This window comes from Pyrgilauda ruficollis, unplaced genomic scaffold (assembly GCF_017590135.1).
Source record: "Pyrgilauda ruficollis isolate IOZ18807 unplaced genomic scaffold, ASM1759013v1 scaffold25, whole genome shotgun sequence".
Lineage (NCBI taxonomy): Eukaryota > Metazoa > Chordata > Aves > Passeriformes > Passeridae > Pyrgilauda > Pyrgilauda ruficollis.
The window spans coordinates 15,402,593-15,429,203 of record NW_024523822.1 but is presented as its reverse complement, the minus strand read 5'-3'; the positions used below and the strand labels follow the sequence as shown (position 1 = coordinate 15,429,203).

General features: G+C 41.6%; 1 protein-coding gene across 1 annotated transcript; it reads right to left on the bottom strand.

Moving 5' to 3' along the window:
* Positions 1–10,420: 10,420 nt before the first annotated feature.
* UTP23 (UTP23 small subunit processome component) lies at positions 10,421–14,150 on the bottom strand. The gene is made up of 3 exons (XM_041470737.1): positions 13,930–14,150; positions 11,731–11,905; positions 10,421–10,861 (listed from the first exon to the last, which is right to left on the bottom strand). The coding sequence occupies exons 1-3, from the start codon at positions 14,115–14,117 to the stop codon at positions 10,475–10,477; spliced, it is 750 nt and encodes a 249-aa protein (XP_041326671.1). The 5' UTR covers positions 14,118–14,150; the 3' UTR covers positions 10,421–10,474.
* Positions 14,151–26,611: the final 12,461 nt, after the last annotated feature.

Here is a 26,611-nt window from a genome sequence, read left to right as displayed (position 1 = left end):
ACTGAGTAACCCCAGAGGGCTGGGTAGGCCATGGTATTATTGTCATAGACTTCCGTGGGAGAAGGGAAAAATGTACAGGCAGGTTAGTGTACTTCACGGGATTTGACATTTTTTTAATGAATTGGAAAAAATGCATGGTAAATTCATTAAGACTTTTCCGTGGGGGTCTCTAACCAGAATCCCCTAGCTGGGATTTGAAGGACTTGAGACAAGATGTAGAAGTTATCCCCTTGGATGAAGCCCAGAGAACATACTGGAAAGATAAATACATGCTTCTCTCCTCATCTTTTCTTTCTCTATGAAACATTTAGGCTTAGATCTTCCCTGGAGATAAATTGGCACAGTTTCAGTCGTTGCAGCAGAGCTGCAATAATTTACAAAGGGCCTGTGCATTTTAAATCACGGCAGTTAAGGCAGAGAGAGAGAGGGAAAATCGCAAACCGCGGTCACTCCTGAAGGACCACGTCCCCTCCAGCCCGGTTCCCTCGGCTGCTCTCCCTGAGCCCGCTCCGAACCGGGCTCGGCGGAGGTTCCCTCATCCACAGCACCCAGTGTGAGCAGGGCACAAGAAGTGTGTGTGGAGCAGAGCTGTCCTTTAGTGCCCGTCCCGGGCCCACCCAGGCCAAGCCGTCCCCGCTGTCTGCGGAGCCGGGCCCCGGGACCCAGCCTGGCCCTGAGCCGCCGCCGGGGCCCGGGGAGCTCGGCTGCCCCGCTCCCCTTCCCCAGCACAGCCGAGCGGGGCCCGCCCGCCGCCTCCCCACATCCTGCGCAGACCTCCGGCTTCCCAGTTAGCGTCCTTCAAAAGTAATTAACGCAGAGGGCCGTATGCTGATTCCGCAGAGCCCATTAATCACTTTTGCTGAGGCACGGGGACTGTTTGTACAGAGTTTGCAGAGATTATCGCCCTGGCTCCGGGATTTGTCACGCTGCATTACAAATGGTGCTTTAGTGAGCTCCTGGGGTCCCGGGGGACATAACCTGTCTGAGGCAAAGGCAAATATTGTCAAGCAGCAGAGGTTTCCCAAGAAGGGGCTTATCTGTTCCAGATTGCTTGATCATATAAATAGGACTTCAATATGAGATTCATGTGCAATTAATTCCTCAAGGGTTACATTTGATAATGGCACAGAAATTAATCTTCAGTCACAGAAGTAACACTAGCTGTTTCAGAGAATTTAAGTAAAAGCCTGTAGAGATATCCACTATCAACAATAGTGCTTTATTTCCCCTTTTGATAGAATATTGTTGTTATTATTATTGTTGTAACCTGCTGAGATTTCTGTTTTGAACATGTTCTAACAGGGATCAAAGGGAAGGGCACAGCAGCCACAAAACAGCCAAGCCTCAAGCACTGTCCTCCATGAGGGCTGCCGGCTTTGAGACCCAATCCCCCGTCCACAATCTAGAAGATGTGATGGTAGAAGGATGACCCAAGATGGGACACACTCAAATATACAAAAAAAAAAGTGATGCTTATCACTAGGCAGGTGAGGACGATGTCAAGGGAAATGTGTCCAGGGACTGGGATATACAGTTTTGGCCTGGAGAAAAACCATGCTGAGAAATCCTTCAGAAAAAAATGTGAAAGCATGGCATTGGCCTTCTTCAGCATAATGCTATCAGATATGTTTGTGGTGGAGGTAAGCTTGTGTATAACTGGAGCGTAGTTGAGAAAGCCTTAAAATCAAATGTGATTTTATAAAAGTATACATGAAAAAAAAGTTTTGTTACTTAGAAGTTTGGTAATTATGTATTTTGAGCAATCCTACCACCTGCAGCTTGAGTCAGCTAGCTACTTCAGAGAGTTCTGGAAGGCACAAGTGAGCAGATGGTGTGTTTGTTGACACCATCAGGTAGTGGGCAGTGAATATTAGTAAACTGGCAAGTGCCCACCAAAAATTATTCTAAAGCACATAATTAAATAAGTTATAAACAATAACAACAGCAACAACAACCCTAAAAAATAATAATTAAAAGTCTCATTAGTTGAAAAGGAAGGAGTTGGGGGAGGAACCAAGAGTTTTTTCAGATTAATTATACAGCCTTATTTCCTACCTTTTCCTAGTCCATTACACACAGAGACCAAGTAAAAATCTAATAAATTAAACAGACCTCAGATACTCTGCATAACAGAAGCTAATTGTCTACCATTTTTATATTGTCAAGCATACATAATAACAATGTTCTAGTTCTTACTATCATTAAGAAGTAAATACAAACTTGAAAACAAGTCCCCCAGAAATCACAGAAGGCCAAATATGTGGAAGAAAATTCGACTGTCTGGCATAATGCAGTGATTTGTATGAATGCCATATCCCCATTTTAATTTTACTATCTTCTCAGAAGCTTGGCAGGCCTGCCAGGGTTCTGATAGCACCAATCTTAGTGCAAATTTATCTCTGACTCAAGCTTAACACCAGTGGTGTTGTTTGTGTTTAGGGCAACAATAAATCTGACTTCTTTACTACACAAAGAAAAATGAAACACTGCAGTTCTGTGGGCATTCTAATGATGATGCAGAACTCTTTTTTTTTTTTTTTTTAATATCCAGTTTAATTAATTTAAAAAAAATCTAATATAAGCAGGCAACTCATATGCTGAAGTCATTATGGATACTGAGAGGCAAGGCCTACAAATGGGATAAAAATACAAACATGGGTCCTGGGGGAAGATTCTGGCTATGGACATGCAGCCATGAAGCCTTTGAGGACTACAAGAACTGTGGCAGGGCATGCAAAGAGGCAGCCAAGAAAGCTAAGGCTCAGCTAGACCTGAAATTAGCCAGAGATATCAAGTAAAACAAGAAATGGGTATTCAGACACTTGACAAAAAGCAGAATCACAGGTAAGACACCGGACCAATGCTAAACATGGCAGGAAAATTAGCTACTTCTCAGTGCAAGGCCACTGTCTATACTAATTGAAAAGTCATTGGAATCAGGGGTGGATCCCCCAGGGATTGACACTGGGCCCCATGGTGCTAAATATCTTCATAAATGATCTGAATAATAGGACTAAAAGCAGCCTCAAAAAGTTTACTGATGACACCAAACTAGATGGTGAGGGGGACACTTCAGAAGGGAGAGACATCTCACAGAGAGACCTGGGCAGGCTGGGAGAGCAGGAGAGCAAGAACTGGATGTAGTTTAACAAGTGCACGGTCCTGCACCTTGGACAACATAACCAAAGAGCCCAGAACAGGCCAGGATCTGTGCTTGGGGAGCAGAATCACTGAAAGGGACCTGGGGGTGGATGACAAGCTGACCACGAGTCAGCAGTGTGTGGCTGCAGCCACAAAGGTGAATTGGATCCTAAGGCTGCATCTGCAGGGGCTTAACTTGCAGTGGTAGGGACTTCACCATCCCACTCAGTGCTTGTCAGGCTGCACTTGGAGTAGTGTGTCTTGTTCTGGCCCCCACAATTCAAGAAAGATATAAGCAGACTGGGGAGGATCCAAAGAGGGGCCATGAAGATTATCAGAGAGCTGCAGAAGCTGCTCTGTGAGGGAAGACTGAAGGAGTTAGGACTTTTTTTCCCTGGAGGAGGCTTAGAGAGAGCTCATCACTGTGTTTAAAGGGTGACTACAAGAGGACACCGCCTCTTCACAAAGATCCACATGGAGAATACAAGGGGCAACAAGAACAAGTGGCACTGGCAGAGGTTTCATATCAACATAAAAAAGACGTTTTTTACACAAAGAGCAATCATTCAGTGAAACAACCTTCCCAGGGATGGGGTGGAGTCCCCATTACTGGAGGTTTTTCAGACATCATTGAACATCTAGGGTGCTAGATAATCTCATTTAGGCTCCCTGTTCTGTGAAAGGTTGTACCAAAGGAACTTTCATGGTCTCTTCCAACTGGGCAGTTCTATGATTATGCCTTATTCAAATTATCATTTACATCTTAATTTTAGGTTATAGGGATACAATCCTAAGCCTAGAGTGCTGCTGAGTTATATTTAGGATGTATTGTGTATTGGGTGAAGACTGGGCTCTTAGAACAGTATAAGCACAGTAGCTGGTTGAGTTGTGAATGCCAGCCTCTAGAGAGCTTGGGAGCTCAGGGAAGCACATTTACTGTCCTTCCACGGGCAAGAAGCCCAGACGTGTTCAAGACGGGCAGTGGCATTCAGCTGAAGCACCCATGAAGTCTGTGACAAACAAAGAGCTGAATGCAGAGTTCCTGTCCTTCACCTTTTCTCACAACTCTTCCTGTCCACACTCTTCCTTGAAGAACATCCATCTGAAGGCAGAGACTGTGGTTTTCTCAAGTGTGCCTGACTAAGCTGAAATCTGATTTTCTTTTAGGTACTCTTATTTGTGATGCAGAAGACACATCAGCTTGGAAAATAGATGAATGAGGGGCAATATCACAGCTGTCTATTCAGGCACAAGTGGCATGGGAAGGATGACTAAGGAATGACTCCTTAAGCTTTTACGCATTATAAGGGCCAGCTGGTAGGCAGCAGATTCTTAATTGACACAAGAAAGTATTTTTCATAAGATGTGTTCAAGTTATGCAACTCCTTGCCACAGAAAATTAGAGGTTTAAAGTTTACATGGTTTCAAGGAGAGATTGAACAAATTAGTGAAACAGAAATTCATTGTCTGCTGTTAAAAACAAAATATTTTTCTTGGGTCAGGAACTCCCTAATAAATTGTCAGAAAGTTGGAAAGTCATTTGGGGAAGCACCAAGAAGATGTTTTGTCAATTTTCATTCTACTCCTGAGAACAGCATTCAGCCACTATTGGAGGCGTGATGCTGGCTGAGACAGATTTTTGGACCATCCCAGAACAGCCCTGCTTGTATTTTTCAGAGCTGAAAGAGAGGTCAGGGCAGAAAGGGGGAGCCAGGAATTCTAGAAAAGTGTTTGTTCTCTTAGTTTTTTTTCTGAAAACCTGGCTGTCAAAGTGGGTGCCAATTCACAAAGTGAAAAATTTCCTGTGTTTCTCCAAGACAGTCTGAAAGAGTATCCACCCTGAAGAGTCAGATCAGTAGCATTCTTGTCCCCAGAGGGATTAATATGGCAACAAGATCATTCGATCAACCATAAGTCAAGACTGCAACAAGAAACTTTTGAGGTCCCCTACTGAGTTCTTGGAAGGAGATTAGACTTTAAAAAGAACCCATACTATGCCAGAACTGCTGGCTGACTATCCCAGAGTATTGCTGTGAGTACCCTCAGGGGCAATTAACCCTATCAGTAATGGCATGAGTAGGGCTGCTCCTGGATGTAATATCTGCATGCTGGGCAGTGAGCCACATGCAAGGTCAGGCAAACTCTACAGCAGAATGATTTGGCTGCAAACCTGCAGTGCTGCAAAGTGAGTGATATTGAAAAACCATAAAGACACAAAGTGTTTGGTGGCATGAGACTGACATTCTGCAGGAATTCTTGGGCCATCAGCACAGGGTCTGTGAGCAGTTTAGTCAGTTCAGCTTGCTGTTTTGAAAAGGCAGAAACTGAGCCACAAAGGGTAATGAGATTTTCTTAAGTTAATTAGAAAGATTTTTAAAAAAAACTTGTTTGTGGTTTATTGTGTTCCCTACTCTCCTTGACTGCTGAGCCATTTCTGGTTCACCTTTCACTGCTGACCAATTCTTTCCTCCAGTTAACACCATGAAACCCTCATGTATATATTTTTTCTCTCTTCCTTGGTTTCTTTAAATCTCAGTGACTAATATATTTTCTTTTTTCTTCCTTCCAGCTCTCAGCTTTGGGTTGTTTTTAATTGGACCCTTGTTAACAGCTTCGTTGTTTCCCTGTATCCATACACAAAGCACAGCTGCATGCTCTCCCTCTCAACCACAGGAGAAGAAATCAGAAAACAAAGTCGCCCCGAGGGAGCCCAGCCTGTCTCTTCTATAACAAGCTGTAGCAACTTTTACAAAATGACTGCCTCTGTGTGCAGACAGCTGAGCTCTCTGAGACAAATCTGGGGCTTGGAGTGCACAGACATAATAATTACCAGAAATACATCACAAGCCCCTTTCCTGGCATTAGTTAGGCCATTCCTAAATCATAAGGTGCAGTCTTTCTCTCACTCCTGACTCTCTGGGTACAAAAACTTTTGCTTTCTGTCATTCTCTCTCAGAACGCTGCAATTTTTCTCCCTTAAATTGTAAATGATAACACCTGCTGGGGCTCTTATTTGTTCATTCCCGTATCTCTGGCTGCTCCCTGTGTGAGATATTACGCCCACACAGAGGTATGAAATATACAGTAGCTGTTTGTGAAACTTCTATATGAAAGATGCAGTGAATATAAATAATGGTATTGTTCCGATGTTCTTCATTTTGTATCTGACAGAACATGTTCAAGAAACTCCAGGAGCACTATAAAGCTGATGGAGAAGTCATTCACACTGTATCAGTATAGCTGAAAACAAATGAGCAGGACTGATCTGGACATCCTATTTTCCTTTCACCACCAGAATGTATTTATTCCTCAAGTCATACCATATTCATATTTACTTTAATGATTCATAAACATCCCAGGTTCCAGAAGCTTCAAATTAACTCATCTATTTAGTGTCATTAACAGATGCCCAGGGAGTGATTTATTGTGCAGTACCGGATCACGCTAACATATAAATCCAGCCAATTGAATTGGCAGGCAGTCTAGGTAAATATCTTCTGCTGCTTGTAGATGAGACTCCATCCTAAATTCAACATTAATGCCCTGCAGACTGTGGCTGATGTATTATTGTTTTCTTCCTCTATTACTCTGCACATGTAGCATACATTGTATTGTATAACACTGGTTATTTCCTGTCTTTTTAAAGAAAGAAAAGACTCAGCAAGCTGCTGCCTAGGATTTGGGGTATATTTTTATACTGTCTGAGAAAAGAGGAAATCAATAGCCCCAAAGAAGTTTTTGATCAAGCTCCTTTTGATTTACCTCTGGCTCCTGTAGTTTCAAAACTGAAACCAGTCTCTCTAACAGCCTAGAGCAAAACAATCCTAAACTTCATGAGAACAGTTATATTGTCTATAGCAGAGTTGTGGCCACAACTCCAGACTTTTTATTGATAAATAAGGCTGTGGCTTTTTGGGCAGTACATGGACTAAACACCTATGGCAGCAAAGTTGGCTCTGTGGGTGCTCCCACAGTGGTGCTTCTCACAGGCCTAGGGATGCTCCTAGAGATTCACACTGCTGAATTCCTAGAGGGATTTGCCAAGGTTCACAGCCTGGGCCAGCTAAAGCTCCCTGAACCTGGCAGGCAGAGGCAGCACAGCCCGAGAGCACCTGCAGGGACTGCTCACAGCGGTGTGAGCCGGGAGAGCCCGGCCGGGCAGGGCCAGCCGGGCTCGGTGTGACCGACCGGCTGCTCTCAGGGTCACTGATTTAACGGTATAAACACAGCCACTCAGCTGCACTTGCTTCACTTGGAAACTAGGTGGGCTTCTCTTTCTATTTCAAAGCAGTAAAACATATAGTCTGATTGCCTGTGCCTGTTGCCTAGGTGGGAGCTCTCTCCCAAAGCTCACAGACATGCATGTATGCAGCAGAGAAATTTTACAGTTTTTCTCTTAGGAGCTCACTCCCTTTGTATTCCAGTTCTTCCCAATGGCAGCACCATGAGTCAGTTTGTGTTCAAATGCTAAGGAAACAGATAAATGCTGTTTTAAATTCCTTGAGGTGGGAGTCATTAGAGCACTGTTAAAATATTCTCTTTTTTACAGAAATTATGTTTGTGTCTGTTCACAGTCTTTAAAAAAAGGTGAATTTAAGCTTTGTGTTTCAGTGAAAGGGACTGCTGTAAATAATTAGGGTGTTTTCTGCTTTATTTTTAAAAACAGTATTTTTAGTAAGGTTGCTGGGTTTTAATATACTTTTGATTCAGAATGAGATTTTGATGGCGAAACAACTCTGCTGTCTGCTCCAAGTTTTACTTGCAGCAGTGATGTCTGTGAGTGGGTTTCAGGAGGAGGAAGAAATATAAGCAATATTTATGGAGGAATGGGAAGCAAAGCTACATTAATATGGGACTGTGCCCAAAGAAGTGAAGGTATAGGGACTATGACAGCTTGAGAAAGGTGTCAAACAAATATGCTGTATTAATGTATTTCTAGGAGTTACTAAATTTCTCTTCAGGACTCACTTCAGCAATCAATGTGGGAACACCACGATGAGTGTGACTGTTTTAAATTTCAATTAAAGATTTCATCTTGACTACAGCACCCTTCTGCCCTGCTTCTGTCTCTCACAGTCTGTTCCAAAGATGCTTGTGGTCTCACACAAAACAATGCAGGCACAGCCTGCTCCTAGCAGCTGTGTTGCGAGGAAGGCCTGGGCTGGGGCTGCAGCAATGTCCCGTGCCACGAGCATAGAGCACACCATGCATCTCCTCTCCTGGCCAGATGTGACCCTGCAGAGTCTGCTAAGACTGGCCAACTCCCATCACTCAAGCTGGTTTCTCAAACTCTGTGAAACAACTGTCTATATAATTTGAAAAGCCAATAGAAAGCGTCATAGATAATAGCTATGTACTCCAGACATTCAAGAACCTGTGCAGACAGTGCACAAGAACTACTTTGCAAATGCATGACACACAGGCTAAACAACTGTTTAGAACACACAGCTTAAACCCATGTAGGTCAAGAAGAAAGCTTTCCTTTTAAGAACATCTCAGTTAAGAAGAAAGGCACTGAGAAGTTAAAAATCTGGCAAGAGATGACTGGGAACACTGTGAGAGCACACTGACGCCACGGCACATGCTATACCGCACATGTCTCTATTGTCATTTCGGTCACTCCCTTCAGACTCTAATGCCACCAAACATCTAAGGAGGCAGAGGAAGCAATAGCTATTATTGAAAATCAGGTACTTGAAACCAATTTACAAACTCTCTCCTTGTGCTGCTTTAGGCTGGAGTAGTTACTTTTCTTCACAGTAGCTGTGCTTTTGGATTTGTGCGTAAGCGTTGAGGTGTTTGCGTTATTGCTGAGCAGTGCTTACACAGCGCGAAGGCATTTTCTGCCTCTCACCTCACCAGCAAGTAGGCAGGGAGACACAAGAAATTGGGAGGGGATACAGGAAGATCAGCTGATTCCAAATGACCCAAGATATTCCACAGCATATGGCATCAAGCTCATCATATGAAGCTGGGAAAGAAGGTGGGAGGTCATTTGGAGTGGTGTTTGTCTTCCCAAGTCACCATTACACCTGATGGAGCTCTGCTTTCCTGGGGGTGGCTGAACACCTGCATGTCCATGGGAAGCTGTGAATGAATTCCTTTTCCTGCAGTGCTTGTGTTTTGCATGCTTTTTACTTTCCTTATTGAACTGTCCTTATCTTAACCCATCAGTTCTCTCACTTTACCCTTCAATTCTCTCCATCCCAATACAGGGGAAGTTGAGTGAATGGCTGCATGGCGCTGAGGTACCAGCTGGGGTTAAACCACAACTCTCCTCCAACCCAGTTCTGATCTGTTCTACAGAACAGCAGAACAGTCATCAGGGCCCGAGTCCCATCACCCTCAGCTGTTTGTATTCCAGGAGTCCTGCACAGCTCTGCTATACTGTGATGGCATTAGGTGCTACCTAGTGCTTTGATTCAGCAATTTTAAGTTGCATTTTTCCTATTAAAAAAAAAGAATAAACTACAGGTGAAATAGACTAGGCAAGACTAGAGATGCCCTGATACTGTCAGGAATAACAACACAATTGCACACCCTTTATGATTTTCTTAATAAATAAAGATCAACACCAAGAGAAGTATTGGTTCACATGGTACTTACAGAGAAATTTAGGCTGGACAGGGCTTTTGAGGGCATGCGGTCTCTTTGCAAGAGTTAACTTTTGTATTCAAACAGAGATAAATAAGCTATTGTGTTACATTAGGTCAGTTTCATAATCTCTAACAGGCCAGCTGTAAAAAACTAGTTTTATTAAGATTAGCAACCTCGATTTAGAAAGAAGTCTAATATCCCACTGAAATCCATATGGAGGCCAAGAAGCATTTCTAAAAAACTGCTACGTAACATGCGAATTTTAACACAAACCATGATGCTGGAGAGAATAATGAAATATGAGGGTTCCTAAATAATTTGTCACAAACCCAATACTAAATAACAGAATAAATTATTAGGACAATAACCTGCAAATACTGAGATACAGTAATAAGCAGTACCACCTCATAAAAATAAATTTTAATATTAACAACTCAATTTCATATGACTGCATATTAATAACAAATAAAATTATTTTTAAAATTTATTTTTAAATTAACTTATTATAAATAACTTGAAAATATAATTTATTTTTAAAAATGGAAATAAAAGATCTGGGGAACAACAGGCCAGTCAGTCTCTTCTCTGTGCCTGGCAAGATTATGGAGCATTATACTTTCCTCCTGGAAGGTATATAAGGTGTGAGGAAAACAAGGCCAACATGGCTTCACTAAGGTTTTTTTTTTCTCCAAAATTCAAACAATGTTCAAGTTCTGTGTTGTCTGCAAAGATGGGTTTATTCTCCTCCATTCTTCTGCACTGACTGCATGGCTTCTGCTTTAACTCTATTTCGTTTTCTTTTTCTTCTTTTCTTCTTTTCAGCAGAAGGCTCCTGACCCTCCTGTGTTTTCTTCTTTTTCTTCTTCAGACAGCTGAGAGGATTGGGGCCTCCTGCCCTTTTGCGTTTTCTTCTCTTTTCACCTTCTTGCTTTACTAGTCCTTCTTTTTCTTTAAGCTCCACGATACTTTGTTTTTGGTACTCTGGAACAAGCTGATTTGTCTGCAACTTTTGAACAAATGCCAGAGATTTAGGAGAAGGTTTGTCTAGCACCATAGTGTTCTGAATAATAAAGAGGAGAGGAATGCCAGGCTTCCTTTTCACTTTGTTTGATAAGTCCTGGTCCTGCAAGATTAAACACTTTAGTCAATATTTTCAGATGAAATAGTATTTGCAATTCAATTGCACCTTCTTTTAATACAAAACTATGAAGATAAATTACATTATGAAAAAGATAAGAAACTTAATCTAGCAGATATGCATGGCAGTGCCTTTCAGAGCAACTAAATTTCAATTTCTGTCCTGATTAGCTGTATGTCTGATGCAAAATGTACCAGCGTTTTCTCTTTTCCTGCATGTATATGCATACATACATTTTCTGAGGAAAAAGTCCCAATTCACTTGTATGCAGACCACACCACAAGAAGTAACACAATTTTTTCTGGGCTAAATAATTTTTAAACTCCTGTAACTTACATAACTATAAAGAATTCTACTATAAACTTTTATATATATTGTATCATTTATACATGCAGTCCCAATAACAAAACCAAGAAAAAAAAGTCTATTTAATCTGTATAGTTATTTTTTCTTAAGTTCAAAATGTCTTAAAATTGAAGTTATATGTATGTTAACATTTAATTTCATTTTTCAGACTACTGTGCAAAGCAGTTCAGGGAAGGGGATGCACACACAAGCAATATGCAATTTAACATTCACGAGTTGTTTTTTACATGTCAATATGTTTTCATACTCTTTCACCTAAACTAAGCAGTATCATTACAAAGTGAAAAAAGTCTAGTTGTTCAAGTAGGAGAAAAGATTCCCTGCTTCGTAATTAGGAAATACATTAAAGAGCAAGTAAAGCTTTACATGATTAATTCCCATGAACTATTTAAAAACCTCATAATCAAGGCTACTGTAGACTTCTCTATCCTTAGGTATCAAAACATCACTTCAAAAGAAATGGAGCTACATTTCCCATGAGCTTTTACCTGTGTAGCAATGAAGAAGTGATGAGGGTTGCCATCTTCAATCATGGAAAGTAAACAGGCTGAACCACTCACAGGATTCTTATGGTGAGAACAGTTTCGAACTTGAAATCTCTGGGCAATTAATTTTGCTCCATACAGTGCTTTCCCCAGTGATTCAAGCTCTTTTATGACACATCTGAAAACCAAAAGAGACAATAACTTTTAAACAAAAAAAACATCATATTTTTACAACAGCAAAAGACTGATGTAAGTTAATTAGGAATGAGCAATGCACAGTTGTTCAGGCCCTATGATTTGTAAATGGCACCCAGAACTCCGAAAGCAATAGCCCATCTGAAGACATCAGCAAAGTTTCCTTGGCTGTAAACATGATTAACCAGTAATAAAATTAAGATATATTAAATGATTTAAAAATAATTCACATCAGTGACAATGCTGAGTCCTTAAATTTATGCTTGAATCCCACTGAGCACATGAACCACTACCTAACAAATAAAATTATTTTTAAAATTTATTTTTAAATTAACTTATTATAAATAACTTGAAAATATAATTTATTTTTAAAAATGGAAATAAAAGATCTGGGGAACAACAGGCCAGTCAGTCTCTTCTCTGTGCCTGGCAAGATTATGGAGCATTATACTTTCCTCCTGGAAGGTATATAAGGTGTGAGGAAAACAAGGCCAACATGGCTTCACTAAGGGAAAATCATGAAAAATATGGTGGCCTTCTGTGTCAGAATTACAGCGCTGATGGATAAAGAAGGGCAACAGATGTCACCCAACTGGACTTAGGTAAAGCTTTGCACACTGCTCCACACAACATCCTTGTCTTTACACTGGAGGCGTGGATTTGACAAGATGTAGCACTTGGTGGATATGGATTGACTGGAGGCTTGCACTTGAAGAGTTGCAGTAAACACTCAATGTCCTAATGGACCAGTGACAAGTGTCAGTCCTCAGGGGTTGGTATTCGGACATTTGACATCATTGTCAGTGACATGGACAGTGGGATGCAGTGCACCCTCGGCAAGTTTGCCATAGACACCAAGCTGTGTGGTGTTGTTGACACTCTGGAGGGAAGGAATGCCATCCAGAAGGGCCTGGAGAGGCTTCAGATGGGCTTGTGTAATCCTTATAAAGTTCAACAATGCCAAGTGCAAGGTCCTGTATATGGGTCAGTGCAACCCAAGCACAAATGGATTGAGGTGGAAGAAAATGGACTGAGAGCAGCCCTGACAAGAGTGACCTGGGAGGTGTGTTGGTGGACAAGAAGCTCAACATGAGCTGGCAATGTGAAAGCCAACTGTGTCCTGGGCTTCATCAAATGCAGCACAGGCAGCAAGGTGAGGGAGGGGATTCTCCCACCCTACTCCACACCAGGTGTCACAGCAAGCCAGCTCATTTCCCTTGTGAGACCCTTTTCATAACATTGAGGTGCCATCAGAAACTCAGTATTCTGACAGCAGAGAAAACAGGTCCATTCAGCTGGCCTAAGTGGAAGCTGGTCAAAACGACCAACACATATTGCTGACAAAAGAAGCAAGAAGTGATTTTTCAACATGACAGGAACAGTTTGGATCACAGCAATTCCCAAGCCCTTCACAACTTACGACATGATTCAATACTTTATACTGTTTAGAAGATGCTGTGCAAGATGGTTCAGTGTGTTTTTTGAGCCTAGGGTGTACCTCTTCCGGGTATTTTCACTACTTGCCTCCATAGCGGGCAGCTGGCTATTCTGTTATTGCAGATATACAATGTAACTGTATTTTTGTATTTTAATATATACAATATATCTAATTAAGTAATAACCAAGACAACTTGGAGGCAACTTCAGTATGTAGTGTGCATGCTTTATCTTTGTCTAGCCCATCTTTGTCCTCCCTTGCGAACAGCTGCTTCGGAAACAACCCAGCACTGGCAGGCTGCAGCTCCGGCCAGGCAGGAACTCCCTCCAGGCCCAGGAGATCCCAGCTGGCCCCTGCTGTAACCACCTCGCCAAGCAGACGCTGCGGGTGGGAAGAGACCCACCCGGCCCTCCCTCACACAGCGGGGTTACCGCTGGCCCCGCAGTTCGTGCCACTTTCGGAAAGGCAGCTGGGACGTCCGAGGGATGCTCCCAGCCCCCTGCAAGCTGCCCTCAGCCCCCAGCGCCACCTCCTCCCCCGGGCCGGCAGCCGGAGCGTCCCCGCCGTACCGCGTGGTGCAGAGCTGCGCGGCGCCGTCCAGGTACCCGGGCAGCTGCTCCCGGATCTGGATCTTGTTGCGGAGCGCGGCCTGGCAGAAGGTGCCATCCAGCAGCACCTGGAAGGGCTCGCGGAACTGGAAGTTGTTCTTGTAGAAGCCCATGATCTTCTTCGCGTGTTTCTGTCTCGTCACCCCCATGGCGCCCGCGCTGCCGGCCGGAACGGCCGCGGCTGCCCCGGAAGCTGCGCCAGGCCCGGGCGGGGCCTCCCCGGAGAGCCGGGACCGGCCGGGGCAGCGCCGGGGCAGCTCCGGGAGAGCCGGGACCGGCCGGGGCAGCGCCGGGGCAGCTCCGGGAGAGCCGGGACCGGCCGGGGCAGCTCCCGGAGAGCCGGGACCGGGCTGTGCCGTGCCGAGATCTTCCCCCGAGAGCCAGGACTGGCCGGGGTCTCCCCCGAGAGCAGGGACCGGCCGGGGCAGCTGCCCCGTCCCCGGAGGGTCCCGCCCTGCACAGGGGTAACCTCAGGGTTGGTTCATTGCCCTTTCTTCTGCCGTGCTGTGCTGGCTCCTGCCATTTGCTAAGATAAGAAATGCCGAGTTTTCTTTTTTTGCTAGTTCATTCTACTGATAAAATTACAGTTGCTGCCCCAGGGACTGTAGTTTAATCACACATCAGCATACAGAATGACAGAATCAGTTTGGTTGGAAAAGCCCTCTGAGGTCACATTGTCCAATTTAGGATCCAACACCACTTTGCCAGCCAGACCACGGCACTGAGTGCCAGGTTCAGTCTGAAGCACCTCCAGAGACTGAAGGTGCTTCCACCGCCTCCCTGGGCAGTCCATTCCAATGTCTAGTCACCCTTTGTTTTACGAAATTTCACCTAATGTCCAATCTAAACCTCTCCTGGCACAGGTTAACTCTACATCCTCTCATCCTGACACTTGTTACCTGGAAGGCTTAGGAAGGCTTGGTCAGTGCCCATTTATATTGTTTGCCTGTATTGGCTACCTCAATGTTAAGTTCAATGCGCACAAAACTGAAGTTGAAAATTACATACTCTACTTTTTTTTTCCCCCCAAGACAATTTAATTGTGCTGCAATCTGGGGACATAGCGGTCATTGAAGAAGTGCACAAACTCCTCCCTGTCCAACACAAAACATGAACACACCAGACATCTGGCATTAAGAACCCAAACTTAATGCCCCTGTTTTAGGCAGACTAGACGATGTGATACCTTAACACCATCAAAACGATAATTGGAGACATCTGTCTTGCTATGCAGGTTCCACAGGAGACATCTTTCTGCCTGGCACAACTGTACTGCAAGCAAACCATGGCAAGCACCTGCCAGTTTGTTGTAATCAGTCAGGCTGCTCTAAGATCATTTAAGCAAATACTCAGCTGTCATATTGGTCTCTTTGTAGCAAATAGAAATGGAAAATAAGTGCTTCCAAGTAAGTTAGCTAGTGTCAAGAGAAAGTGAAAAATAAAAGATTTGATTACTATTCTAGAAATTCAAATGTTTACATGGAAAAGTATTTTAAAGCATTTAGGATGAAAAGTGCAAAGAACAGGTGATTGAGAATATTTTCCATGGATCCAATTGTGCTGTTGACAGTATTTTTCTGCCATTAAATCCTTCTTTCCAGCTGTCTTCAGGGGACAGTTGTGCATGCTTCTGAATATCATGGACATACATGGATATATGGCTTATTATGAGCTGAGTGACATGTTGAATTCATTATTAGACATAGTCTTACATATAAAAGTTTTCATTAAACTTCGGTCCTGTAGCTGATGTGTTTCCATAATGCCATGATGATTCAGTTCTCCTATCTAACTGCACAGTTTAATTATTGAAGATGTTAGACAAAAACATTCAGCAAGACTCCAAAGTAAAACCTTACTAGAGAAATTATTTTTTCTTCAAGTAGGTTTTTGCTTGTTTGTTTTCGTGTTCTGTGTGTCTGTTATGACAACTAAGTAACTGCCCAAAGACAGGCACTTATTCCATGTTTAGAACACTTTCCACACTTTACATCTGGAATGAGGAATCTGCAGTGATAACAGTTTCTATTACAGAATGGAGATAAAAATAAAATAAAAAAGGAAATAAGAGCTTGAACTAGTTTTTGAACTAAGTACAAAGTAAGATACAACCCAGTGTAAGGTGTTAAATACCATTGTGATGAGGTGCTGTTCTCCTGGTAAATAGTATCATCACAGACAAGTTGTAATGTTGTTGGTATATGTGGAATATGTTCAGAAGGCTGGCTAGCAGGAAAAACACAGCACAGATTTTTCCTTCTTCACTCCTCAGAAGATGGCATTAATTGGATGATAAACTACTTTCAGTAATGTTTCTTATGTATGCAATTATTTTAAAATTTCTTTTTAATAAATTTAAAATATGAAAAGGTCTATAAGACTGCTATAGCAGTGCAGAGAAGTACAGTTCTTTCAGCATTTTCTTTCACATTTTGACAGTATTTTTCATAAACTAAAATTCTCCATATTCCTTTCAAGTTCAAATCTTTTACTATTCCTATGAGTCATCTGTAAAGTGGATTTTTTTTAAAAAATAAGTCTCGGGATATTATGAGAAGTGTTGAATTCAGACTTCTCTGGTACCTGGGGTTTGTTACTTCTGGCTGCTGAAATCCATTCACATACACTCTAGATCCAGCAGGATTCTTACGCTCCCATGTGTCCTGGCCAAGTGTGGCACGCACAGAGGGCACTAACAGAGCCAGCCAGTCAGACTACCACAGCACACAGAACTCTACCAGAAATGACAAATAATGCACATTCAGAGTGAAGTGCTGCTCCCCCTCTCCAGCTGAACAGGACTGAAATGCCCAGGTGACCACTCCACACCCTCACTGCCTGCACTCACCAGAACACCCTCACTCACAAATCCCCATGGCCCCTCGGTCCATCCAATGCCCATGCCTGGACCCCGGCCCTCCCGTGCATGTGTGTGTGCCTCCTGCTCTCTGGCTAGTCCAGTTTAGATCTGATAGCACATTACACATCCACAGGATTAAATTCACTGGGGCACGATATTTAGGTGCAAAAGAAAAGTTAGAAACAAGCTTCATAAAAAGAGAGGACTAGGCAGAGATCAGGCAGAGAGCTCAGTAAGACATATGTACTGAATGCTGCCAGCGCATATGTGAGTCCCCTTACATCTCGTTTTCCCATGAGTCTTCCTAGATCCTCCCTTTCCCTGTCTTTGGCCAGTTCTGTGAATATCCTGTAGAAAATTTTGCAGACTCCTGATGATACACCATAAGAAATTTTGCACAGGGCTATACATCCCCTCAAATATCTTGTGGTACTCATGGCTAATCATGTTTTCCTATTCTTACCAGAGACAAAGCTCAGACAAACCCTCCTCAAAGTATCTTCCTGGGCAGCTCCTTTAATAGCCTCAAAGCTTCTCCTCCCCACTCTTGTCTTCATCACCACCTATTTATTCAGCAAATTTTGTGCACCTCTGTGTGTTTCATAGATCACTTGCCCTCTTGTCTTCTTTTATACTGAACAAATGCAATGAACCAGATGCTTTTGCATTCCACATACCCTTACAAAGACTGTCAGTAGCACAGCAAAGCTTGTCATAAAGCTCGGGGGAAAGTTATGTTTTAGAGATTTCTAGCCCTTGTATTTTTAATTAAGAAGTTTGAGCAATTATCTGGCTGCATCACCAAAAGACTTTGAGTTTGGGGTTTTGTGTGTTCTAGTGTTTTGGGGGTTGGTTTTGGTTTTTGTCTTTTTTTTTTTTTTTTTTTTTTTTTTTTTTTAAATGAGCATTTTATTGAAGCACTAACAAACCGCTTACATCTTCAGTAGCCTGTCTACCAGCAGTGTCATTGTGGAAGTGAGCCTGAGAAGGAATGTGGAGTTTGTTTTAACATTACCTTTATTAATGTGACTTGCTTTGTCCAAAACAGGAAAGAGAATTTGAAAGGGGGAACTTCTTTTTCTGAAATACAAGTCCTTGTTTGCTGCCAGACATAATACAGGTTTCTGGGTAAAGTTCTGATCTGACAAAACAGTTCCTGTCTCTTTATCAATAATATTAATACCTTGAAGGTAGATAGACAGTACTTATGAAAAAAGGTGCCACTGAAGAAGGAGACCTTTCTCTGTATCTAAAGTGGGAGGAGAAGTTCATGCTGAACTTCCCAAGCCTGTGCAGAGATGAACCAGGCATCACAGGAGGCTGGGCTTCACCAGGCACACTGCACACAAAATCTACTCCAGCAGAAAATTAGCCCTCTGCAGAGCAGACTATCTCTTGGCATAAATGAGTTCAGCTCTGGTTTTGACTGCTAGTAATGCAGTAGTAGAATTAAATAACAAAATTACTGTGACATGGATTACTTGAAGTGAAAGCTGTTCTTTATCAAAGGAGCTTTGATGTAGGCCTAGTAACAAGGATTTCCTTAATAGCTGGCACTTGTCAAATGCTTGTAGCTTGTTGAGAAAATAGCTTCTGATTCTCCCAAAGTTGTCCTGTGTCAGACCTTTTTAATCTGTGTTGCTTTGGGCAAATGTGCCGAGTGGTTATCTGCAGTAATTCTTAACACTGTGCTTAAATATGAGAAATTAACTGACTTACAAAAAAGAGAAAAGGATAAGGTTTTCAATTTCAACATTTAAAAATAAACAAAACTGTAATAAACACAGCCCATAAATCATTGTTGGAGGGTATCTGAAAATACTTTCCTAGGTGTATTTTTTGTTAATTTTTCTGAGGTATGTATAGGCCACAGAAGAAGATTCAGATGCGTTTATTGCTAAATTGTATCTGTCAGAATGTATATTATTCATTGCTGGCCCCACCTTTCGTTACCTTGAGGCTGGTATTGAGCTTTTGAATTTTAGTCTTTATCATGTGCATTCTTCTTTTATAGTGCTGTTTTTCTGATATTTCATGGGAATGCAGTATCTGGACTTATAATAACCATGGCTGTGACAAGTTCTGTTTTTCCTTCATGGGTTGGTATGATTTCAGCAGATTATAATTTTGTGTATGACAAAGATTTCTGCTTTTCTGGCTCTACTGTTACCACAGCTAGAAAATTATTTCTGGCTTAAGTACCATTACGGCCCATCACTCTATGTCCCACATTAACTATCTTTTAAATTGTGCATCATAGGAAGCACACATTTAATACAGAGATCAGCATATTTAGTTTCACAAGGGTAAGAAATAAAATACAGAGAATATCAATGCAGGTTTTATGTGACTTCTTATATTAGCATGTATTTTGAGAATGCTCTGGAGACCAAAGATTTTGCAGGCAACTTTACCTTTTTTACTAGAGCTGAAAGAAATGATAGGAATGAAAATAACCAGTGGGATTCTTGACAGTTTCTCAGATGTTGAACCAGCTTTGCTGTCTTTTTTGACCTTGAGCTAAATTCACATAAAAGATCAGAACAGATCAGAACAGAATCAGGTCTTATCCAATGTAACTAAACTTTCTGAACAGATACACATCTCTGATGCACATTATTTAGTTTATGCAGCATTTTTGGTTGATGCAGCTCTTTATGATGTACATGTTAAACAACTGGTTTCATACTCCTGTAAGGACACACAAGGACACTGTTTTGGAGCAGCCTTCCCTCCCTGCACTGTTCCTCAAAATCTGCACCAGTTAGCTGCCATTCTGCACCACATGTCACATACTGCAGTACTGCTCCCTTGTACTCACTCGTAGAAGCCCTTGAAGGATGTAAAAGTGCCATAATGTAGGAAAATAGGAAGCCTTAATGGAGTACCCAGGGCTGGAATTGTAACTTCAGATTGTGAATTGTGAAGAACACAGGAGACAGGAAGATACCTTGCCAAACCCTGACTATCCTACATCTGATGTGCAAGGTGGGTAGAGGGGAATATCAGAGTGATGCTTTACACCTCATCTCCTATTGTGCCTATTGCTTTGTTCTGAGCAAAACATCCCTCTCCCCCTTTTACTATTTCTGATACAAAGTAAATAGAAGTCCATTTTAGTTCCCTTAAACACATACATGGTTTTACCTTGGAGATGACAGGAAGCTCAGAAGCCATAAAAGGTTTTTGATTTTTGGTATGCTTATTTCCATTTCCTCAGTTCTTGTTCTCCTTAGAGAAGGTTGTTGTATTCATCATGGGATGGCTTGTGTGTCATCAAGAATTAGAAGGGTCAATTAATTGATTGATTAATTAACTGATTATGAAGAGAAGGCTGAACAAATTGACATCAAAAGAGAAATTATGTGAGAAGAATTCTCCAACAAGAAATTAACTTATGGCCAAAATTCTGATTTATGCCAGAGAACTCATTTTGGTTGCCTGAGATACCATATGTATCTTTTCACCTTTTAATTGATTTTAGAGAGAAAGTTCCAGTTTACTGGGAACAGAGAAGTAGAATTTTTAGTGTGGCAATAAATCATACATACTCCCTACATTTACATAATTTTCTAACTTGATACTCTAGAAAGAGTGCAGCTCTGCTGAGAAACATACAGTAACTTTGTGAAATACCTTGTCTTTGTTTTACAGGCCAAAATTAGCACTTAAAGTGTCTGAGTTTGTTTTAGCACATGCATTTTCAATTAGGCAATTTTTTCATTAATTCCTTTGTCATTTTTTTTTGTTCCTGTTAGCTGTATGCTAATGGCTTTGAGATGCAGTAATAAATGATCCATTAATAATAAAAAATAGCTATAAACACTTGAAACATTAAAGTTAGTAGGAATAAAAGGTAACTAAAAACACTCATGGGAAAACATCTATTGAAAAAAGCAGAGAAAAAAGGTTGAGTGGTGGAAAACCTCCAAACTTTCCCAAGGAAAGAGCTTATATTTTTTAATATTTCCTTCACATGCAGAAATACCTTATTATGCCACTGCCCATTTTTTTTTTTTATATAATGCTTCTAGTCCAGTAAATACTGAAAGGTTGCCTGTGTAACAGTGTGGCTGAAACCTTCCATGGCCTCTGAAACCTCCATTCTTACAGAAAAGAAATTGAATTTTCCAAGTTTATATTCTAGTCCCGTAGTTCCTTATTGCATTTGGTGTTTGTCCCTGGGGGTTTCTGTGCTGTTGCAGCTCCCACTTTTACAATTTTTCTCTCTCTCCTACACCTTATTACTTTCCATTTCCTACTTCAAATTAAAAAAAAAAAAAACAAACCAAAAACCAAAACCAAACAACAACAATAAAACCAATTCCTTCACTTTGATTGTCTTGAAGAAAATTAGAAAAAAAAGTGGAATAGATCTGAGTATTGGTATCATTAACTTCTAAAATCACAACTAGCCTCATGAGAAATAAAGGTAATTAAAAATCCATCTGCACAAAATGCCCATGCATTTATGTAGCCTGATCTTAAATTTTCCCATTGAGCTCCTCTGTGGAAATTAGTAAACATTAGATGAATACCTGACACTTCAGAAGGTGATTATTTATCAGTGAAACAGAATGTTGTAGATGCTGTAGAAATAAGTATGCAAAGGTCCTGACTTCAGTGAGTTGCAGCTGGTGATCAGTGATATCTGAATAAATTGGGAATGGAGTGCTGCCTCATTTATCAGGGAGACCCTACCTCAACATGGGTTGGTATGCCTGGGGATATTTTATTTCTTTGAGTCTTAAATTGCTTTGGTCAGCAGGACACAAATAGCTGAAACTCCTGAATTACACAAGGCTTATACACAAGGCTGCTTCCTGAGGCTGGGGCTGGAATTTGGAATTGTCCTGCACATGGCAGACAGTGCTGCTGAACATATCTGCAGTTATAGGTTCTGTTACAGAGGCATGCACCTGGCAAAACTTCAGCTGCTGGTGACACATGAGGATCTCTCTTACATCTTTTTTGGGGGGAAACAAAAGTAAGAAAAGAATGAGCATTTAAGAGATCTTGTCTATTCCATGGCTTTGGAAATGTTACTCACAGGTCTTCTTGGCATCCTCCTGTTCTCCCCCCACACTGGGGGATGACAGCTGAGTAGGTGTTTGGCTTTTGGCCAGAGTTAACCCACCACAGATATCTTCACGGATACACAGAGGGACCTCTTGTCATTAGGATTTTCACTCTCCCAAAAGGCATGTGAGAGTGGCATGTAAAGGAGAGGTTTGTAACAAAAGGTGTCCTGTGAATAAGAAAGGGATTTCAAAAGGAGCAGAGGCCATGCCAAGCATAGAATTATTGTAGAATAGCTTTGATTAATTACAGCCTTAAAATCACTACACTCCTCCCAAATACAAGCCTTACTTTAGACGGGAAAGGTGTTGGATTCTTACTTCATTTGTGAGCAGTGCACTGGCCTGCTGAGGCAGCATAAGTACATTCCCTTTGTGGCACACTGAAAAAGGCCAGCAATGGATTCATATCTCTATATGTCACATGCCTGTGCTTCCCCATGTTTGAAAGCATGAGCCTGAATACATCTCCTCTCTCAGAATACCGAGATTATCTGAACTTGAAACTTCTGTTAAATGCAAGACATTACAAGGTGATTTTAAGTTTGTGATAGGAAAATCTTTTGCCACCAAGTTTTGGAGATTATTTTACTGGAAGCAATTATTTATTTTTTAACATAATTAATGTTGGTTTAGGCAACTCTAGTTATTTGTGCAAGTTTGTATTTGGGTGTTGTTATGTCTCAGTGCAAGTACAGACTGCTATGTGTATCCTAAGTGATTCTTCCCAATTCCTCTATACTTTGTGATAATGAAATTAAAGTATGCTTCATTATGCTTAGAAATACTTGGAATTGCTGAGAGGGCAGGGAAGAAAAACACAGAATTCAGATATGACCTATTTACCAAGTGGTAACAAGTCATTGCAGGCTAGCCCATCTCTGGTGCACGGTCTTAGCCTGCAGCATACACAAATGAAACTCAAGTTGGTTTAGCCCTTAAGGTAAAGTCAGTCTGACGATTTGGAAGGGATTATATCTTTGAACCCTAATCAGATAATTTCTATTTAGCAACTCTAGTTCTGCTCATAGCCCTGATATGGTGCAGAGGTGCTTTGGGGGATATGACACATCTCAGTTTCACCCAGGTTTTAACTTAAACAGGACTGGGGAATTAAAGGGTTTTTGGTTGGTTCCAGCTGTCTTTTGATTTAGAGTATAATTTAAAAATGATTAATGGAGTTTGTGCACTACTTGAATTTTCTAAAGTATTTTGTGATGAAAGTCTTCTGTTTTGTGGTTTTCCTGAGTAGTTTGGGCAACGCTTCCAAATTCTTTATGCTGACATCCTTTTTGTGGCCTCTTTTTCAAGAATTCATAATTTTCAACGGTAAAATTTTTATGGCCTCTTGCCCCCAGTGTTTTGGTGAGTTTTGTAAAGTAGAAAGTTGATATTTGTTTTTCATTTTTCATGTTAGTCATAATTAACGAAATTGACTCAATTATTCTGGCAGTGCATTAAGTAGTGAGCCCTATGCCAGTCCCTTGAATAGGGATATTTTGGGTGCCCACAGCAATAACTCTGAACATGGTGATGTTCTGTGCTGGAGCTACTTGTTGGGGTTTTTTGGTGTTTTTTTTGGGTTTGTGGTTTTTTTTGTTTTGTTTTGTTTTGTTTTGTTGTTTTGTTGGTTTTTTGGGGTTTTTTTTTGTTGCCTTTTTTTTTTTTTTTTTTAATTGCATTGACTTTCTGCTCAGAAATTTCATAGACCGGGATAATACATCACATTTGTATTATCCCAGGAGTTGTCATTCTTTTTCAGATCCCTAAGAATTTGCCAGTGGTAAAGCACTATGCATTTCAGAAGGTATGTTTTCCTATTTAAATAACCTTCAACAGCATCTTTGAAGTATTCCACAGATCTCCAGCAGTCCATGGATGGGAGTTGAAAATCACTGTATTACCACAGTATTGCTTCCTACTCTTTGTTTTCTTTAATTAAAACTGTTTGATCAGATTGAGTTTAACAAGGGCAACTGCTGGATTCTGCACCTAGGAGAGGGCAGCCCTGGCTGTGTATAGACAGGAGAACGAGAGGCTGGAGAGCAGTGCTATGGAAGGGGACCTGGGGGTTGATGCCAAGCTGGACATGAGCCAGCAGTGCCCTGGCAGCCAGGAGGGCCAACCCTGTCCTGGGGGGCATCAGGGACAGCATCACCAGCTGGGCAAGGGAGGGGATTGTCCTGCTCTGCTCTGCACTGGGGCGGCCTCACCTCGAGTGCTGGGGGCAGTTTTGGTCACCATAATATAGAAAAGATATTAAACTATTAAAGAGCATCCAAAGGAGGGCAACCAAGGTGATGCAGGGCCTTGAGGAGCACACACAAGGAGCAGCTGAGGTCACTTGATCTGTTCAGCCTGGAGGAGACTGAGGAGAGACCTCATCACAGTTTACAACTTCCTCAGGAAGGGAAGCGGATGGGCAGGTACAGATCTCTTCACCCTCATAACCAGTGACAGTACTTGAGGAAACAGCATGAAGCTAAATCAGGGGAGGCTTAGGTTGGATATCAGGAAAAGGTTCTTCACCCAGAGGGTGACTGGGCACTGGAACAGCGCCCCAGGGAAGTGGTCACAGCCTGAAACCAGACAGAGCTCAAGAGGCTTTGGGACAGTGTGGGTTCTCAAGGCTGGGATTGAAGGCACTTGAGATGGTAGTTTATGTTCAGACTTAGGTGTTTGTTATTTCTTATCAGTGAAACAGCCTCACAACTATAAGTTCTGTAGCCTTTCATTAGCAAGGCACAAAATGACTATGTCTTGTAACAAGATTTTTTAAGACTAAACTATCTAATTAAGAAATGACACTTAGATTATTTTCCCTTTTAACCCAATAACTGATCCCTTGAAGCCCGCAGTGCAGACTTTTCTGTCTAATTACAAAACATCACCTAAACTCATGAAGAAGAAGGAAGAAGAAGGTAAAGAAAAACAGCTTGCTCTGCCCTAAAACTTCTATCTTCCTTCATATTTATTTCTATATTCTAAAACCTCAAACTTTAAGTTTTCCACTCTGTGATATTACATATTTTTAACTAACTACACACTTATGATCTTAGTGTTATTAATTAATTTTTGAAGTCTTCTCCACAGCTTTAGATCAATTGCAGTGTTCTCTTGTGGGTCTGTGCCTTTAATCACAGAAAGTTTAAAATTCTCAGCATCTAGGGTTCCAACAGGACAACACTCCCATGCACATGATGTGAGTCTTGGGGATGTCCTGTGCAGCCAGAGCTGCACTCGATGATCCTGATGGGTCCCTTCCAACTCAGCATATTTGATGATTCTATGACTCTATTATATTTTAAGTTAAAACTGGATGTTCATCTTAATATAACAGCTAAGTGATGTTAATAATTTAATTTAATTCAATTCAATAATAATATTGAATTTAATTCAATAATAATATTGAATATTGAATTAAACAACTTAATTCTCTAGAAAATTTCCAAAAGGCAATGCCAGTGGCATTCAGTCATGGAAACCTAAGGTCAGGACTCAAATTTTCAACTCCTACATGATGGCTGAGCTTGCTGGCCACAGCGCACTGCCCTGAAGCTCAGGGTTGTTATTGCATCAGCCTCTCTACAAACTGTTTGTAGAAAAACACCCTAATCCCACTGCAGATGCACTTCAGTCTCTTTGGGGCACAAGGCTCATTTGACCTCAGTGATGCTGCCATGCTGAACTTCCCCTTCAATCTCCATTTAAGAATTATTTTCCCAATGGAAAATGTGAGGTGGGATTCATCATACCCTCCTTTAGACATCTATCACAAGGTGTCCTTAGCAGAGCTGGGTGTCCAGATTTCTTGTTAGGGTCAATGCAGTTCTAATCAGTGATATCTGTGGCATTTAGGATATATTTTGCCTTGCTGGGATGATTATTATACTAGATTATTTGCTTGAATTTGTTCCAGCACCAATGCAAGCAACTGATAGGGATTATTCTAAGTGATGTTAGAATCGTTTTATAGGAACAGGCAAATGTTGGGTCTGTGGCTGCAGGTAAATAGAGATACATTTTAATATTGGTGTTGATAAATATGTTCCTCACCCTTAATTAGAAATGACTGTTAACTACATTGTTGAAAAGATAAATTTTTATGAAGTCACATATTTGGCATAGTGTCTGAACAGATTTGGGGGGTTTGGTAGGGCTGCCTTTCACAGCGTGTTGCATTTTTCAGATGGAATTTGAAGAGTAGAGTTTGAAATTAAATTTTTAAAAAAATTACACAAAAACCCCCTACCTCAAACAAAACAGAGCAGCAAAACCAACTGTTTTAATGCAACACAAACTCATTCCTGAGAATTGCATGAGAAGTCAATAGTTCAGGGATTTGTGTGATGTTAAGAGTTTGCACTGATGCCTTGTTATTTGCGCTCAGGACAGAGATTCATGTCACTCCACAGCAGTTTGCTTTTTGTAAAGATAATACACAAAGCTTTCAAATCCATTAGAAGTACATGTCCCTCAACACTTGCAGGTTTATTAGGTGTAAATCCCCACTCAAGACCAGAATCTCCTCAACCATGCAGGGGAGCCCTCACTGCAACCCAGGGCTGGCCCAGCAACAGGGCTGGGAATTCAGGTCACTGTGGCACCAGAGCTGCCCAAGGTGGCCACGGAAATGCCCAGATGGAGGTTCCTGGGCTGTCAGAAATGGTTTGCCAGGGGCCAACTGGCAGCTGGACCAGGGCAG